The sequence below is a fragment of the Macrobrachium nipponense genome, chromosome 34 (genome assembly GCF_015104395.2).
Source record: "Macrobrachium nipponense isolate FS-2020 chromosome 34, ASM1510439v2, whole genome shotgun sequence".
Lineage (NCBI taxonomy): Eukaryota > Metazoa > Arthropoda > Malacostraca > Decapoda > Palaemonidae > Macrobrachium > Macrobrachium nipponense.
This window is the reverse complement of record NC_061095.1, coordinates 12,816,895-12,836,894: the sequence shown is the minus strand read 5'-3', so window position 1 is coordinate 12,836,894 and position 20,000 is coordinate 12,816,895. Positions and strand designations below refer to the sequence as shown.

The window sequence follows — 20,000 nt, the reverse complement described above, 5'->3', positions numbered from 1 at the left end:
CAGCTGCAACTTTTTTTTTGGATAATCAGATCGATGGTACGTCTAGAGATATGTCTAGATTACCTCGACTAGTTCTCTCTTCGTCTGCTAGGAAGGCATTTAAGGAAGTGGACGTTTTGCTCTTGGAGAAGAGAGAGCAAGGGAAAGTTAACTGTAATCTCCTTCCTTCTATACTTTCCACAAGGAGACATCTTTGTTATGAGACAGGGAAGCTCTCTTTCTTGGTGTCTGTCTTCGCCCAAGAAGACTTTCTCCGGTCTGTAGACTCCTCCAGTAGACTGGCCTTAACTCAGCCAAGATTGTTTTGTACATCGGAGTTGGATCATATGGTAAAGAATATCTTCCGAGTCTTTAAAGTCTACAGTTTTCTGGATTGGTTGGTAGGAGCGTCGGTTCATAAGATTAAGGATTGCTTGGTGCTTTCTGAAGATTCTATTACTGACTTGCTAGGAGTTTTTCTCTTGCTTAGATAAGGGGATCAGGATGGATCCCAAGAATTGGCCACTCTCTTTACTCTGGGCATCTTAAAGAAAAGAGAGCTATAGTGCTTGTTTATGATCAAAGGGGTGTTGCTTGCACAGAGGTCCACTCTTCTTTACTTGCCATCGGACAACAGTCGTCTTTTCCCGCAGACTATGGTGCTTCAGGTTACTTCTGACCTCCAGAAGAAATCTGTTCAGGACCTTCTAGCACAGTCGTTGAGATGTCCTTGGGGGATCAGCTCCTAGTTCCTGCCCTTCTACCATGCAAGCACAGCCCGTTTGTGGCAAGGGGAATCCCAGATCCTTCCCAAGGACTTTGGGAAAAGTTCCCTTTACTCCTCGATCAATCAAAAAGTCTTCCTCTAAGGCCCCAGTTAAGCAATGAAGAAATAGTCCTCCATACACCAGTAGGAGCAAGGCTCCTCCAGTTTTGGAAGAACTCAGAAACAAAGAGGGCAGAGCCTTGGATAGGTGAATGTCTTGAAAGAGGACTACGCTAACCCAATAGCTTTAACAGCCTACTCTGCAAGTTCAGCAGAAATTCATTCGCCCTTTTCTCAAGAAGTCTCATCCCTCTTACAATAGGAAGTGATAGAATTAGTAGACAACCCTCGAACACTGGGATTTTACAACCGACTGTTTGTGGTTCCCAAAGCCTCTTGGGGCTGGGCCCATACTAGGTGTAAGCACATTGAATCCGTTCAAAAGACCAAATTCAAAATGGAGACGAACCAGCTGGTATTATCATCCATTCGTCAGAGAGACGATGATTTTCATTGATATGGAAGATGCATACTTCCATATTCCCTTTCACCAGGACTCAAAATGATTTCTTAGGTTTGTCTTCCAGAACAAGATCTACCAGCTCAAAGCACTGTGCTTCGGGCTGTCAACAGCACCCCAAGTGTTTACCCGTGTCTTAGTCCCCATTGCAAAATGGCTACACCTAGTTGGTATAAAGATCTCTCTCTACTTAGACGACTGGCTTCTTTGCTCTCAGAGAGGAAATGTATGGAGGACCTTCAGAAGACTGCTGTTAGCCCAAGACCTGGGCCTTTTAATAAATCTGAGAAAATCTCAATTAGTCCCCTGTAAGGAAATAGTATGGTTATGAGGACATCAACTTGGTGGTTTTTCAGTCTTTTACCTCCCCCAAGAGGATCAACTTTCACATTCAAAGAGTACAGTGGAACCCCCCCCCCCCCCTCCCCCCCCCCCCCCCCCTTTTGCATTCTCCGGATTTGCAGACTCACACATTTGCGGATTTCTCTCGGGAACGTTTCCCCGCATTATTTGCTGAAAATTAGCATATTCACAGTATTTTTCTATGTGAAATATCCACTAATTTTTTTTTTTTTTTTTTTTTTTTTTAATTTCATCATAAAATGCACTTTTTGTGATGAAACTATTTTAAAAAACCAAGTATCAAAATTTTTAGTGGGTTTTTCTTGAGTTTTAACTAACAAAATAGGCTGTTTTCGGCATTTTTATAGCGGTTCCAACTATTCGCGGGTTCTAACTATTCATGGGGGGGTCTAGTACTCATCCCCCGCAAATATGGGGGGACCACTGTATATACGACTTTCTCTCCCTTAAGTCTTGCTCCACAAAGGAATGGATGAGGTTTCTTGGGACTCCTCTCTTCCATAGAACAGTTTGTGTTGCTGGGAAAGTTATATGTGCGTGGAACCTTCAGTTTTTCCTCTAGATAAACTGGAACAAGAAAAAAAAATCTGGACTCGTTCATTTTCCCAGTGTCAGTGGAGATAAAGGAGGATCTGTCATGGTGGAGGTCAAGAGAAAAGCTTTCGAAGGGAAATCTCTTTCCTCTGAACCCTGACCTAGTGTTCTATTCAGATGCCTTTGACAAGGAGGTTTCGGGAATAAGGAATGCAGAGCAAAGGAAATGGCATACGTATAAATATAAAAAGAGTTGACTGCAGTATACTGAGGGCTATTAGCTTTTGCATGTCAAATCCACGACAAAGTAGTAACTGTCCACTTGGACAACACTACAGCACTGTCCTACATAAGGAAACTTAGGGGATGCACTTTTTTTTTTTTTTTTTTTTTTTTTTTTTTTTTTCCTCTGTGCAAAGTGGCAAGAGCCCATTTTATGGGCAAATTGGAATCGAATCAGAATTCTGTCCAGATTCATTCAAGGAAAATTCAGCATCCTGGTGTCTCCCTGTGGAGTAGATGTTGGACACGTTTGTGTGCCTTGACCTGTGGAGACTATGGGGCAGACCAGTCCTAGATCTGTTTGCGACCGCCAAGAACCACTGGCTCCCGCTTTACTGCTCTCCAGCCCCGGACCCACATGCATGGGTAACAGATGCGATGCTGATAGATTGATCAGACAAGGACCTTTATGCCTTTCCACCTTTCAAGATGGTGTGAGAGTTCATAAACAAGTTCAGGTTTCACTGGAATATATCCATGACCCTAATTGCACCATTCTGGTCTGCTCAAGAATGATTTCCAGACCTTCTAGATCTGCTCAAGACTTTCCATGGTTCCTACCACAAAGATAAGTCTGCTCAAACAGCCCCACTAACAATGATACCACCAAGGACTATCCCCTCTGGCTCTGCCTGCTTTCAGACTGTCCAACAACTCTTAGGAGCGAAAGGCTTTTCAAGCCAAGCTGCGATGAACCATGGTGTTTGCTTAAATACTTTTCTTCAGTAAAGTACCATCTAATATGGGTATTGAAGTCCTCGCCCATTATAATGATTTTCATTACTGTGGCAAGTGCGTATATGGAACAGAGATGAGGCTATGGGTACAGTAATTTTTACTTGTATATAATTATGAAATATAAGAATGGTCAAGTTAGAAATATTGAGCTCACCTGTCTAAATGTAGACAATATGTTTTTTATTAAAGAAAAATATTTTATGGATTTGAATCTTGAAATTGATTTTTCAGGATGCCTTGTTTAAGATATGAAATTACCATTTCTGATTTTATGAATAATTAAGAGACAAATGAAAATTGCATGGTCTGAATTCCAACTTACATTTGTGTGCATTCTGTATAGAATTTAAGGGCTGTAAAGCTTTGACAAAGCGCATATAATACAGTACAGGCAGTCCCCAGTTATTGGCGGGGCTTCAGTTCTCGGCGGGATGGAGATAAGAGAAAACTGCCATGAACCAAAACTCGGCAATTTATGATAAGCACTGAGTTTCGGTTAATGGAGCCTCTGTTAGGTATGTTATGGTGCCAATAACTGAAACTTGGCCTATTATGGCACCATAAATCGCCGATTTTATGCCGCTACACAAGCGCCATAAAACTGGATCACCATATACCGAGTCCGCCAATAACCAGGGACTGCCTGTACTATTTGCAATGCAGTATAAGAGGAATTCCTCTTATTCCTTAGCTGATTGATTTATTGTTATTTTTTTATTAGAGGTTGTGTCAAGTATTGGCTTTGAATTTCAATATATTTTCCAGTGAAAAGGCAAGAGACCCTGCATGGTGTGATAGAATTTTATGGTTTGGGGATACTATTAAGCAACGTGTGTACAGGTCTCATCCGTCATTGAAGATAAGTGATCACAAGCCAGTCAGTGCTTTATTTGTAGCTGGGGTAAGTATGAGTGCCTGTTATGTTTGTCTGCATGTGAATTTGAGAATTTTGTCTCATTTGGCCCTGTTTTGCTTACAAAAGAACCTCGTTTATCTGAAAACAGGGACAATTGCTAGGACAAGTTTTTAAATATAAATCTATGAATCATATAGAACTAGCAATCAAGGCCAAAATCTTCCCAGAGTTGTATATTCTTAGATCTTGTAGATGGAAGCAAACTATAGTTCGACAGATCTAAACTGATAGATTGTTTTCGTCTTTGGGTAAAAACCCTGTTGCCACATTTACGAGTATCCAGTTTTAAATGCCTTCCTTTATAACACATGAATCAATAAATCGGTAGTTTAAAGTTTTTAGCATGTTATGCTGGACTTAAACGTTCACATATTGTGATTATAATTTTATTTGTAAATAAAATAAGAAATCGCATTTATAAACGTGACAAATGTTTCAAAAAACGTTGCCACTTTTCCTGTTACCTTTGAAGGCGATATGCAGGTGGGCCAAGCCTATTAAACCTTGAAGTTTAAAGGAATTATCTCTTAAGCTACCCTTGGTATAAGTCCCACCGCCCGGTCTAGCTGAGAACTCTAGCGCCAAAAAGAATGAGATTTTCTCCTACAGAAAGCACGCTGTGAAACGGCAAATGCAGTTAAGCATTCCGAAAACTTGCAAACAGGCGATGCTGCAAAGGATAGCTGTTATTAAAGTAAGATCATCTGACGACGAAGATTCTTCGTAATGTACATTATGTATAGAATCATATTATTACAATTCTTGTGATAATTATTGTAAATAATTTTTTTCTCCCAGTGATGAGTTTATGTGCAACAACCTTATAAAAAATAAAAATTGTTACACGCATTAGACCGTGATTAAAAAGGAAATGAAATTCAAGTAAATCATAACTTAGAATGAAGGGGAAACCTAAAATGAAGAGCAATGAAATCCAAAATATTACAAACTTGTTTAGGAAATGAATAGTAAGGCAGACGGAAAATTCAAATAATAAAAAAGAATAAATAGAAGTAATCTACTGGCAAGATTATAAGAAAATGTCATAAGACATACATACTGAATGGCAATTGCTGATTTTTATTACTTTTAATGAAAACCATCATCATATAAAATATGTAATATGATAGGCAAAATATAAGAGTATAAGTCATAACAAATATAAAAATAAATAGTCTCAAAAGTAATAAGCAAATAGAATAGGGATCGAGTTTACGGATTAGGATTTATACGGTCAGTTTCATTAGCTTCTGTCCCAAATATTCCCTCGTTGGGAGATGGCTGAGGACTTAAGAAGGGGACGATTTAAAGGTTAAGAGAGAACTGGCAACAGGGTTTTTCTCAAGGAAGTAAACAATCTATCAGTTTAAATCTGTTGGACTATAGTAAAAAACAATTGTTCATATGTTGCTCATATATTGTTTAATATGATAATACTGTAAGAGTGCTAGGCCAGTCTGATGTTGATACAAATGTGAATAATTTTCATCTATTTGAACCTGTAAGTTGAGGTAATTAACCTGTAATGTGCTTCATCTTCCAAAGTACTTACTTCTCATATCAAAATGTAGCTTTTTATCTGTCCTTTTATGTTTCTGATTTGGTGCCACTTCTGTTTCATATGAATATGTAATTTAAAAATTGCCAGGTTTTTATTTGATAATGAATACCACATTCGTCTATGTGAATATCAACTTTTAGTTCATAGGCATTATAAAGGAAGTTTAGTTTTCAGAGCTGTCAGTCAGAATTTGTTGACAAGTACTCTTCCGTGCAAATTTTTAGTACTTTAAGAATCATTTTTCAAGTTATGGTATTGTAGGTCTTTGTTAAGAATGATAAACACATATAGTATACAGATGCTGTAATACATAATATAGTATAATTAATATAAAAGCTGGTTCTGTAAACTGAGAAAGACATTTATAAATACTATAGTGTATCTGTAAGAAGAGCATGTAAAAACATTGGAGTCCACTTAATCCTGATATGCCTGACTGGCTTGATATTGCCCAATTTAGTGTTAAGTGGAAACTTTATATTTCAAAATTATATTAATTTTGTGTAAAAAAAATGTTAAACATTGGACTTTTTTGAAGCCTCACTCTGCCTATCACCTTGTCATTTCCCACTGCTAGACATCGGTCTTGTATGTGCGTAGTATTTTTAATGTAGTTTTTTTAGTTTTTTTAAATGAATGTCTTGATAAAACCAAATATCTATTTAAGTAGGAGTCACTGTAAAGTGAAACATTTAAATTTTTTAAGGCTTTTAATTATGGATTGAAAAGGTGTAAACTGAAACATTTTTTGAGCTTCTCTCTCTCTTTATCCATAGCCGTAATAACCACTGTTGTACACCAGCATTTTTGTATGATGTTTATATTTCTATTTAGCTACTAGTAATGATTATATTTGAGTAGGTTCATGTATTGAAATTATTTTAAATACTGTAACCATATATTTTGTTTCATGTTCTCTTTCCTTGTTTGCTATAGCAAGATTTGCTAGTACAAGATTTTGGGAGTTTTTAGTTCTATGTATTAGTTGTTTATTGTCCAATTGAAGGGCTTTAGCTGAAGTGGAATTGCATCTCCTTCCTAATGAGGAAGGTAGATGATTTGTGTAATTGTGGTTTCTTTAAATCTCTCCTAAAAAGGAATATTTTCATAGAATGAAAGCTAAAACTGAGTTAAAACCACCAAAATTTTGAAATGACAAAAGACATACAGTACTATATATTAAACTAGAAAATTTAGTATGGAAGACTTCGATTACATCCTCTCAAATTGTAACAGACCAGCTCCTGGGAGATATAACATTTATATTGAAATTATTAAATGTCTAGAACCATTAGCCAAATTATATATTTTACAGTTTTAGAATCATTTATGGCTCAGAAATTTGTTCTCGTAATGTTGTCGTAATGCCATAATTATTCCTCTTTCTTCTTCCTAGCTTAAACCCATTTTTATATGGGGTCGCCATTGCGAATGAGTGGTCTCCATCGATTTCTGTCTTGTGCCTCATTCTCATTTATACCTTTCAATTCCATATCTTCCCTTACACAATCACGCCATCTCTTTCTTGGTCTTCCCTTCTTCCTTCTACCCCGCACTTCCATTTCCATCATATGTCTTCCAACATGACGTTCCTCCCTTCGTAATAGGTGTCCATACCATCGAAGCCTTCCTTCCTGTATTTTCTTCGATATTTCAGCTACCTTTGTCGATCCTCTTATATACTCATTTCTAATCCTATCTTCCCTTGTTACTCCCGACATCCATCTCAACATTCTCATTTCTGCTACATCCATCTTCTTCTCTGTTTTCCTCATACTTGCCGTTTCTGTTCCATATAACATTGCTGGTCTGACCACTGTCCTATGGAACTTTCCTTTCAATTTCAGAGGGACCTTCTTGTCACAGAGTACAACCCCTGATGCAGAACCTCCAGTTATTCCATCTGCCTGAATTCGGTGTCTCACCTCTTGGTCCATGCTTCCACTATCCTCCAATACGGACCCTAAGTACTTGAACTTCTGTACTTTCTTTATTTCTTCCCCACCCAATCTTATGCTACTTCCACCGTCCTCAGTAATACTAGAACACATATATTCGGTTTTTTATCTGCTTATTCTCATTCTTCTCTCCTCAAGTGCTGCTCTCCACCTCTCCAACCTCCCCTCCAACTCCTCCTTCCCCTCTGAACACAACACAATGTCATTCACGTATAATATGCACCATGGCACTGCTTCTCTAACATCCCTGGTCATTACATCCATCACGATGTTGAAGATGAATGGGCTAAGTGCTGACCCCTGGTGTACTCCACTCCTATCTTCAAATCCATCCGTCTCACCAACACTTTACTCCTCACTCTAGTATACACATTCCTGTACATCTCCTTAATAATTATGACATACTTTTCCGGCACCATCTTCTCCCTCAACATCTCCATGTTTCTTGCCTTGGCACTCTGTCATAGGCCTTTTCAAGGTCTATGAATACCAGATGCAGGTCTCGTTGTTTTTCTCTGAATTTCTCCATTAGCTGCCTTATGCAAAATATTCCATCCGTTGTGCCGCTTCCCTTCATAAATCCTAACTGTTCCTTCCCTATTCTAACTTCCTCTCTCAGCCTGCTATCTATGATTCTTTCCAAAATCTTCAACGTGTGAGACATTAGTTTTATACCTCTATAATTACTGCATTCCTGGACATCACCTTTACCTTTAAATTTATAGGTATCAATATGCTTTCCCCCATTCTTCTGGTATCTTTTCCTGTTCGAATATTTTACCATCAGATCATACAAGATGTCTACCCCTTCCTCTCCTAAGGCTTTCCAAACTTCGACTGGGATTAAGTCAGGTCCTGTTGCCTTCCCATTCCTCATTCTTTTTAAGGCTCGTATCACTTCATCCCTAGATATCCCCATTACCATTCCCATGGTTACTTGTCCATCCTCTCTTACAAGTCTTTCATTTTCTTCATTTAGCAGTTGTTCGAAATACTCTTTCCATCTTTTCAGGATGTCTTCTTCCTTTTTTACGACCGTACCATTCCTATCTTTCATTTGCTTAATATGGGTGATGTCCTTTGTTCTTTTATTTCTTACTTTTGACAGTTTGAGCATCTTACTCAACCCTTCCTTGGTTTCCAGTTCATTATAAACCTCTTCATATGCCCTTGCCTTAGCTTGAGCTACCACCCTTTTTACTTCTTTGTTTCTTTCTCTTAATCTTTCTCTGTCCTCCTGCAGCTGTGACTCTTCAAATCTCTTCTTTGCCTCCCTTTTACCCTTCCACTTCCCCCACCTCTTCTCCCCACCACCAGCTCTGCTTTTCCTCCCATACTATTCCAGATGTTTCCCCTAGTATCTCCTTTCCATGTCTTCTAATCACTGATGCATTATGCCTCCACCATTCTCCCACATCTTCAATTCCCAGATCAACCTCTCCCAGCACTCTTCTCCTGAACTCTCTCTTCTTATCATTATCCCTCCCTAACAATTTATACCACTTGATTTTCTTTACCCCATTCGTTTTCGTTTTCTTTTCTCTTTTCATCTTTAAATCCATACAAAGGAGCCTATGTTGGGGGGCCACGTGGTCACCTGGGATAACTTTACAATTCCTAACTTCCACCAGCCTTGATCTATTGTAAAGGAGGTAATCTATTTGTGTGCACCTACCGCCACTCCTGTATGTTATCAAGTGCTCCCTCTTCTTTTTGAAGAATGTGTTCACTATTGCCATATCAAAGGACACGGCAAAGTCTACTATACTCTCTCCTTCTGGGTTTCTCTCCCCAATCCCATGTCCTCCATGCACACGTTCAATTACATCCTTTTCATTTCCGACATGTCCATTAAAGTCTGCCCCCACCACAGTCCTCTCCTGCTCTTCCAGTTCTTGCATTACCTCACTCATTTCATTCCAAAAACGGCTCTTTTCTTCCTCTGTGCAGCCCACTTGTGGAACATAAGCGCTAATGATGTTCATAGTTTCCCCTCCATAACATATCTTCACTCTTATAATGCGGTCATTCTTTCTACTCACTTCCGTCACTGCATTCTTCATTTCCCCCGACAACACTACACCAACGCCATTCCTACCCAGCTCATTTGCTCCACTATAGATTAGCTAGAAGCCATCCCCCAGTTCTTTAGCTTTATTACCCTTCCATCGAGTTTCCTGCACACACAAAATGTCCACTCTCTTTATCCTCATCAACTCTGCCAACTCTCTTCCTCTTCCTGTCATAGACCCAATATTGAGCTGGCCTATTCTGATCACATTTAGAGCTCGCTTCTTTAGCTGCACCCGCTCATGATGCAGTAGCCCTCGCCTTGTCACAGAGTTAGGGCGATGTGTCTGTGCGTCGTTTACAGAGTACGCCCTAGCTCTATTCTCATCAATATCATGACTCATTTCATTAGTTCTGGCGTGGGTTTTTACAGTCGGATGCCCTTCCTGACACCAACCCTCCCTATTTATCCGGGCTTGGGACCGGCACCCATTGAGGCTGGCTTGCCCCCACAGGTGGCTAGATTAATGCCATAATTATTCCCATAATCTTAAGTTTGATGCTCTGTAGTATATATAGCTTCCCTGTGGAATTCCATTTGGAAGTTTTTATGTATGTGCCATACAAGTCATGCATTTACCACTTTCTCTAACAATTTGCTTGTGCAACTTAAGGAAATTTGTCTGTAATTGAATATATTACCTAGGTCTTTTCCTGGTTTAATGGAAGTGGGAATAATTATGGCATTATTCCCACTTCCATTAAACCAGGAAAAGACCTAGGTAATATATTCAATTACAGACAAATTTCCTTAAGTTGCACATGCAAATTGTTAGAGAAAGTGGTAAATGCATGACTTGTATGGCACCTACATAAAAACTTCCAAATGGAATTCCACAGGGAAGCTATATATACTACAGAGCATCAAACTTAAGATTTGTCAAATGGATAATTCTTGGTAAAACTGTACACATACACCTCTTCATTAGGTTTCCAATTCTCTACAGGAAAGATCACAGCAGCTTTGTTCTATAAGGGAGAAAAAAATGGATGCTCTGTCATTGCTGGCTGTTTATGTACCTTTCACCAGCATGTTTTTGCCAGTAAATGGACATTCATATGTGGAACAAACTTTCAGTCTTAACAATAGGATAAATCTTCTGTGCTAGCTGGGAACCAGTTAAAAAACAATCAAAGATTGTATGTGCAAGGAATCGTGGCCATCTGGCATCTAATGCTTAGAAGAGGTGGAGAGTGGTCATCAACCATGCATGAACCCTGCAATGCATTTACTCTTTCTTCAACTGCCTTGGAGAGCAGATGTTTGCTTTTGCCCTCCTCCTCCCAGGCCGGTTTTTGTTCTGGATAGCCTGTGATTCCTTCCTGCTTTTTTGTGCTTTTGGGTGTCTGTGTGTTCCTTGTGTGATTCCATGGATTCTTCCATCGATTCTAAGAAGTCTCTGGCGTGTCAGCATTTGTCCCATCCCTCCAGGATTCCTGTGCTCTTCCTTCCTAGCCTCCACCTTGATGACCCCCATACAACATGCAGTAGGTGTTGTGCTAATTTTTATAATGTAACTAAGCCATGCCCAGCAAGGGGAGCGAGGAGTGATAATGAACCATTTGGTTGTGGCTAGTATAGTTTGTTGCTTGAACAGATGTAGTTCTCGCCGCCTTCTGTGGATGCAGTGAATCTGGACAGGTCTCACTGTGTTTACACCCAGTGGCCTAAGTTTTAGATACCTATACGTATATGTAATCTCTCACAGGCTTAGACCCCTTTTTTAGATCTCATTTCTGGGAAGGCTGGTCATTTGTCCCGAACCTCCAGTCAGTTCAGGGTTCTTGTACCTCCCTCCAATATGAGTCTGTCCTATTGATACTGAAGGTTTGTTTTGCATATAAACAAATGACAAATGTGTAATCAGTTTGTATTTTTCATAGCTAACAAACCTGAGGTCTTAACGTTGACTGCCCACCTCTTTCTGTCCATCTAGTAATCCTGGGTTGGGAGAAAGACTAAATGCATCATGGGGTTCATGCATGGTTGGTGACCACTCTCCATCTCTTCTATGCATTATATGTCAGTTGTCACATATTCCATACAATCTGATTGTTTTTTAACCTGTTTCCAGCTGGCACCAGAAGATTTATCATGTTAAAGACCTCAGGTTTGTTAGCTATGAAAAATAAAAATTGATTAAATATTTGTCATGTCCCCTAAATGATGCTGCTTATGTAAGTGACCACTCTCCATTGTTTGTAATGTTGACACTTTCTGCAGCTAACTAGGCTTATGTTTACCATTGTTAGACATGAGGCTAAAATAAGACCCGTTTCTTGAGTGCAATTCTTGATACATTGTCGAAGATACACTTAAAATTTTTAAGATTTTAGAGGACTGCTGTTTTCATCATCAGAGGGAATAACTAATTCAAAACATCTTGATCTTTAGACAACTTGACCAATATGTTTTGTTGAGGCTATGCTGCCCGCATGGTGCTTACTGGGGGCCCATTAATCCTGAGTGTGGATCAAGACCATCAATTATTTGGCTTTCCCTTGGTCCAAGAGATAAATCTTGATTATTATTAGTTTCCTTGACGAATGTACCATCATGATGCGCATCCAGGATTAATGCCCCGTCAGTGAGATGCATATGGGCAGCATAACAATAACAAACCAGATTGGTGGTTATTACTAAATGAAGCAAGAGCCTGATGTAAATATTCTATAGAAGTTTTGATGTTATTTCTCCTGATGATAAGGACAGTAGTCCTTGTAAAACTTATGGATAGTCAGCGTATCTCTAGCAATATATCAAGGGTAACACTCAGGACAAGGGTCCTATTTTATGCTCAAGTCTGACATTGGTTAACATAACCGAATAGCTTCAGAAAGTGCCAACATTGAGAGCAGTGGCAAGTGGTCACTTACCATAAGTGGCCATCATCTAGAGATCGTCCGTTTACTGGTAAAAATGGGCTAGTGACAGGTATATAAGCAGCCAGCAATGGAAGAGCATACAGTCACCTAGTAAAGCAGGCAATGCTATAGAGATATCTAAAAAGACTGATGTTCCTTAATTCTAAGATCCCGTAACATTTCCAAACTAACTACTACTAGTGAAGAATTCAACAAGGAAGCAACAGCAACTTTACTTGTAGAATGCTGTCTCTCCTTGCGTTAAAGTAGTACTTAATCCCACACATCCTCTGGTCTGTTACCAAGCCTGGTAAGTGATGCAGTTGAGAGCAGGTGGGAAGTGTTGGATTTAGTGTGTGTCATACATTGAAGAAAGATCATCCCAATGGAATAAAGGACATGGCAAACTGTACTTTTAAAACTTGACAAAAAGCACAAACTTAAATACATCGTATCATACTGTTACAGGAAATACAGAATATGCATTGATATTCCTGGAAGTTGTGAAACTTACAGATACCAATTCTGAGTAGTTGGATTAAACATTGATATCTTTTAAAATACATTTGGCTTTGAAGTAAGGCTGATAATGTGTATTATTTAAGTGCAAAATTCAATATTGTGCTGGATTTTCAAATTTATCAGCAATATAAGTGCATTAATGGGTTTGTTTTGGAAAAGATAAAATGGCTTTCAAATTTTTGTATTTTTTCAGATCAAGGTAATTGACACACGACGCTATCGTCGTAATTATGAAGAGGTAATGAAGAAATTAGATAAACTTGAGAATGAATTCTTGCCACAAGTAACAGTAGATACTACAGAAGTTATTCTTGAGCCAGTGAAGTTCTTACATCCTCAAACAAAATACCTCACCATTGCCAATACTGGACAGGTATGAAGTATTTTGGTTTACTGTATTTGAAATGTCACTGAAATATAGAGCTAGAATACAGGTTTTCAGGAGGTTAATTGTGATTGAGAATTTAGTTGAAATAATTTATTCCTATTCGTGTAAGCTGCTGTTCAGCTAGTTGTTAATAAAAAAAATGTTCCAGGTTCCTGTGCAGTTTGAATTCATCAAAAAATTAAATGATACAACTTATTGCAAGCCATGGCTTTCTATTCGACCATATATCAACTTTATGATGCCTGGTAAGCTCTTCTAATGATTTTTGTTTAGAACTATTTGCACCAATAAAGATAGGTAAGGAAATTTACATGTAGTTAGTCTAGTAGGTTAGTATACATTTACGTAATTGCATTCTAACATGAGTGGTGTCAGTGCATGCATTGTGCCTTTTACATCATACGGCATATAATACCAGAGGTTTTTGCAATGTCCCTTCGGCTTCCAGCAATGGTGCTCGCAGATTTTTATTTTCATTAGTTTGATCTTTTTGTCACTATCAGATTTCTTTTAACTTGTCTTGCTGCATTTATCATTCATTTAAAACAAAATCCTGAAGATCAGTTCAGGAAGATAATGCAGATGTGGCTCAGCCTATTCAGTTACAAACTTATGAAGTTCACATGATTTTTGGCAAAAAATAAAGGGATGCATTACATGAAAATGCAATATTGAAAGATCACAAATTAAGGAAAACATGAAATAAGGTGTAAAGTTATCACAGATGATGCACACTTTTACATGGTGAAGGACAAGGTGGTAACACTATAGATATGAACAAAATAGGCATGATATTAGCACAACGAAAAGCTGGGTTAACTGAAAAAGATTGTAAGTAAATGAGGAGAATTTATGAAATATGTTAAAAATGCTGCTATAAAAAGTTTAGAAATAATTACGCAGTACATAAATGAAAATATTAAACGTTTATCCAAATAAAAATTATGAGAACTCCTTTTTAATCAAGCATACTCAGTCATACGGCTGGCCATGCCGATGTTCATGAAAATGGCAAAACATTAATGTTGGTGTGTCCACAATGTAAATTTTTTATGTATTATGAAAAAAACCATAATGTGTTTTTGCCCTTTTAAAGAAGTTGCAATGAGGAAGAATAAGACCAATTGGAAAGATTAATGCTGCTGAGGAAGCTATTTTATTTGTTGAAACATTATTATTATGAAGTACTAATTAACATTACTACCTACTTAAATTTCTAGACTGTCATAGAGCGTGCTGAATGGATTTGTTATACTGTAAATGTTAGGTGAAAATTTGAGCGAGGAAAAGCTAGAGCCAAACAGCAACTTAAGGCAAGTCCAAGGATAAAAAATAAAAATTAAGACCTATTTGAAGAGTCTGTAGTATTATCTACAGTACTTGATTCAGGGCACACTGTAGGTGGAACTTCTAGACATGGTTTCTTCTTCTATGCCTATTTAATGTAAAATCCCCGATATCTTAAAACTGGGAGCAGGAACTTGAGTTAAAAGTGAGGAAATTCCTCTGTGAGGCTGTCTTTCTTGAAAGTTTTCAGGTTATATAGTTGATATGGTAAAGCATTTATTTATCATGATGAAGAATTTTACTTTAGCTGTCCTGTGATACATAATGTTTAATGATTTTCCCACTTTTTGACATTACTCATTTTTTATGACAATCTTAATTGTAATGGGGCCATACAGTTTTCGAGGTAGTGAAAAGAGGGAATTGGAGTGGTTGGACAGCTAGATAAGAGATCCAGAAAATAAAGTAGATGAAGTTCTTGGATCTAAAGGTGGAATTGGGAGAAATCTCACAATTGCACTAAGAAGTAAGTTCATTAAAGTTTGACAGAAAGATTTGAAAAGGAAGCAGGAATGGAGGTAAAGTAAAAGAGACAGAAGGGATGCTGCAAATACTCTTTAGTAATGCCTACAATGCAGCAAGTGACATGCCCGTATAGTGCTACCCCCCTCATTGGTAATCTTTTTTAAAAATGGAAATGTAGATACTAGTTGAGTAAGTGCTTTCAGGTTTGGAATGTTTGTTGAATAAGGAGGGTTGAAACATAAATTACCGGTGAGATATGCTCATGAAAGTTTTTTATTTTAATTCCATAGATTAACCTATTGCCTAAATAATGACTACATAGTCGGTGCTTTATTTGCATAATTTTTTTCTTAATTTTGATGTTTCATTGTATTTTAAGTTTTGAGAAATTTGGAATAGAGCTTTTTGCAATTAAATATCTTGTCAGTGACCCAACTATACTTTGTTACAAAACCATGTGTATATCCAACCTTTGACTGCTGATTTTTTTTTCAGGGGATAAGTGTGATGTTGTTCTTGAAGTACTTGTGGATAAAAGAACAGCTGCCCATTTAAATTCAGGCCATGATAAGCTATATGACATTTTAGTTTTACATTTGGATGGCGGAAAGGATCTCTTCATTACTATAACAGGTACAGTATTGACATCTTTAGGAATTTAGAGTTCATTGCTGCCAATTTAAAAATGACTAATGTAAAGAAAATAATGCACAGCGACAAACTAATGTTATATGATATGTGAATTATCATCATGATTTTTTCACAGCTCTGAATTACTAATTTATTGATAACTAGAAGTTTATAGGATTAAAAGGTAAGAAGAAAAACTAGGATTAAAAAGTAAGAAGAAAAACCTTCATAATCCACCTTTCTGGATAAGGTCATTTTTGTTACATTTTTGTGATCTGGAAATGAGGCTTTGAGGTTAGCAGGGCTGGGATGAGGGAACTGACTAAATGAGTGAGAAGTTTTAAGAAACAAGCAGTATATTAGAGACTTGTTTTATCTCTCTCTCTCTCTCTCTCATCATAACTCCATCTATCATATACTAATGCTTGACATTGCAGTTGCCTGTTTTGTACATTAGACAATTTAGGGCTAAGCTAAAATGGGTGGAGATACCTCATCTTTAAAGAGATGAGTTGGGGAATTGGTAAAATGAGGTTTGGAACTTCATATCACAGAAAATGGATATTGTTTAACATGTATTTTAAGGTGTAAAAAAATCAATAGACAGGCAAATTGATAGGTGTTTTGCATATGGTAGGTAAATGTAGAAAATGGAGGAAGAGTGACAGTAGAAATATATTGGAAAAATAAAAACGGGAATACTAGACAAGGCATTGATGGATTTCCAGCCTCCATTCCTGATGGACATTTGTATTACAGTTAGCTCACTGGTCTGGTTAAACTACTTAATACCTACACAGCTTTGCTCTGGACAACACTTCCATTGCCAGTCAGTCATCCAGTCAGTCTCTTGGATGATAACCAAAGTGAACATTGGTGTAAAGTTTAGTGTTCAGGCTGCTTGAGTTCAGGCACTCAATGTTTAGACCTTCTGTGGTAAGATTGACAGTAGGACCAGAATCCATTTTTAAATTCTGCGATGGGGCACAGGCTGTAGAGCTACGAGTCTTTCCTAAGATCCTCATCCTGGAGATTGACCCAGTCACAGTCCTCCCCAGCTGGGAAAATCTATTTTAACTCTAGGGCTGACCTTGTGTTATCCCCAAAGTTGACAAAGAAGAACTTACTTGAAATGTTTTCTAAGTTTAATAAGTTTATATAATTTTTTAATTTTATATTCTTTTGCAGGTGATTATGAGAGGAGCTGTTTTGGATCATCTATTAATGCCCTTGTTCATATGAACAAACCATTTAAAGAAGTTCCCATGGCAAGGCTGATAGATTTGGTAAGTGAAAGTTATTGTCATTATCTTTTCCAAAAGTAACACCTCGACATAACAGACATTTGTAGTTTTATTAGGAATTATGTAGAATAGCAGGCTATAATATAGGGTCTGTGTTACTTGACAGACGTTATATATCAGAAAGTCAGGCCCCCAAAGCATCTGTTAAGTGAAGGTACTACCATTTTTGGTGGTGTAGAAGACTTGAGGGCATATAATATCCCCTATTTCAGACAGGAATGTTACAGAAAATCAGGTGGCAGAATAAACTTGGACAACATGTGCAGCTAGTACAGCAGGAACAATCTTTTTAAATCTACTGTCATTTGCCATAGAAAACTAAAGCAGCTTAGATACAGAAGAAAACATTTCTTAATACTCCCCTCCTCTTCTGATGGTAAACATGTGATGTTGACTGAATATATGAGTGCTTTATAAACCCATGAAATACACTAATCTTCATTGATTCTTTGGTGATTTTAACTTGTACAGAGGAGATTCTGGGGTTTGTTTTGACATATCAAAACAATTACTACATTTAATTCCATACACCATGTTGTCATACAGGAAAGCAAACAACCAAAGGACCTGAGTGAAATGCCATATGCAGTACCAAAGGAATTGTGGTATTTGGTTGATCACCTTCATTCACATGCACTGCAGGTGGAGGGTCTTTTTACATATCCAGGTCTTCAAAAGGAAATTATTGAAATTAGGTAAGTGAAGTGTTTATTTTATTCTGTTGCTTAACATTCAGTATGTGTTTATTAGTGTAAGCACAAATATTAAACATGCGCCTCAGTGGCATGGTCGGCTTAGTCTTGTCCTGCCACCTCAGTGGCCGCATGGTCAGTTCTCGGGCATTCCATTGAGGCGTCAGAGATGTGTATTTCTGGTGATAGAAGTTCACTCTTGACGTGGTTCGGAAGTCACATAAAGCTATTGGTCCTGCTGCTGAAAAACCACTGGTTTCATGCATTGTAAAAACACCAAACAAACAGACAAACAGATATTAAATATGGATATAACCTGTCGCCTTTACCAGATTTAAGGTCTTTTTGAACTGGCCTTATTTGTTAAAAGAATCTCTTGTTATATTCCTCCCAATTCCCTAATGAAAAATATGTATATGAGAGAGAAGAGAGAGACGTGTGTGTGTGTGTGTGTATCACTTGTTACTTACACCTGGGAAGAAGCAGCTATACACCTGGGAAGAAGAAACTAGGCAGTTGTCTTCATAGCATAGACATGAGGGGATATTTCTTAGCCCCATGCAATCCTCCAGGTTTTACCTCAAAATAATAGTAATTATTCCAGTCACATTGCCATGAACTTTTGATAGTGTTCTATTGAAGTACTTTATTTTTTTTATTGTATATAGGTTAAGAATTAAACTTTGACGATAGTAGTTTACACAATTAAGGGATTGTCTCAATTTTTAAAAATTCTGCATGACAATGATATTCAGCTTTTGAGGCAATCCGTTTGCATTCAGGGCCATCAGAATTTCATCTCTTATATGCAAGTGTTTGCCATCAATGCTCCTGTTGTAATACAGAAGGCATTACCAGTAACAGTAAAATATACAATACAGTCACTACCTTACTTAAAAACATTGAGGTTATGAGCTGTTGGGGTGAGATGTTAAAATTGTGCTTGGAGCGCTCTCCTTTTTTTCCACCTGTAAGCTCAGATTTTGTGTGCCTATTCTGCTAGTAGGAATTTTTGCAAATAACAGAAGAACACGAGAAAAAAGAACAACCTGTTGCTTCAACCTCTTCCCTGATTGTCCAGAGTTTTGTTCATGAAACTTACCCACCAGATATATATATAGCTGTATTTCTCCGAAGTCCGACAGAATTTCAAAACTCCCGGCTCACGCAGTGGTCGGCCAGGTGGTTAGTACCCATTCCCGCCGCATCGGGAGGCGGGTGTCAGGAACCATTCCCATTTTCTATTCAGATTTTTTCTTGTCGCCAGGCCGGTGTTGATAACAACAGTTTTCAAACACCTCCGTCTAGGATTTTCGAAATTCTCTGTTACTTGAGTATCCTGTTTGTTTTTTGGTTATCGAACGTGGAGTTGTGACTAGGCTTACGCTGATAGTGGATTGGATTTGAATTTGGTTTGGTTTTTTTCCTTTCTTTAACTAAGATGTTCTGGGACTAGTTTATCTAGCACCAGAGTGTGTTGTATGGAAGGTTGTAAGGTGAGGCTACCGAAAGGTTCGGTAGACCCCACACACATATTGTAATAATTGTAGAGAACATACGTGTTTATAAATGACCGTTGTAAGGAGTGGTGAATGTCTGTCTGATTCGGGTTGGAAGGCTTATGAATCCTCTGTTCGCACTTGCGAATTTTCAAAACTCGCGGCAACGCTAGCATCACTGGTTAATTCAGGTTTATCGACCACCCCGCTCCCGTGGCGCTGGTGCTCGGAATCATTTTTCGTCAGATTTTTTCGCCACTGAACGGCAACAGTCGGGTTGGTTCCCTGCTAGAATTCGAATTCGTTAGCGACTTTCGCTGTACTTGGATGGTTTATTGGGTATCGTATTGGAAAGTTGGATTGGCATCGCGATTGGAAGTTATTTATAATGTCTGATTCTGGTATAGTATTTCGAGTGTGTATGAAGAAGGGTGCAAGGTGAGACTGCCGAAGCTTCGGTAGACTCCCTCACACAGTATGTAAGAAGTGTAGAGAGGTTTGTGTACTTGGGATAATAGATGTAATGAGTGTGAAAGTTTAAATGAGAAGGAGTGGAAGACTTTCACCAAATATGTTGAGAGACTTGAAAAGGATAGAGTAA

The 20,000-nt window shown here is 38.1% G+C and overlaps 1 protein-coding gene across 3 annotated transcripts in view; it reads left to right on the top strand.

Moving 5' to 3' along the window:
- The window catches only part of LOC135207904 (inositol polyphosphate 5-phosphatase OCRL-like), a 60,227-nt gene extending 42,320 nt beyond the window's left edge, over window positions 1-17,907 (top strand). For all 3 annotated transcript variants that reach the window (XM_064239833.1, XM_064239832.1, XM_064239831.1), the window contains exons 9-14: window positions 3,948-4,083; window positions 13,268-13,447; window positions 13,611-13,707; window positions 15,770-15,907; window positions 17,093-17,190; window positions 17,755-17,907. In XM_064239833.1, coding sequence (XP_064095903.1) covers window positions 3,948-4,083; window positions 13,268-13,447; window positions 13,611-13,707; window positions 15,770-15,907; window positions 17,093-17,190; window positions 17,755-17,907 — 802 coding nt within the window. The remainder of the gene's footprint in view (window positions 1-3,947; window positions 4,084-13,267; window positions 13,448-13,610; window positions 13,708-15,769; window positions 15,908-17,092; window positions 17,191-17,754) is intronic.
- Window positions 17,908-20,000: the final 2,093 nt, after the last annotated feature.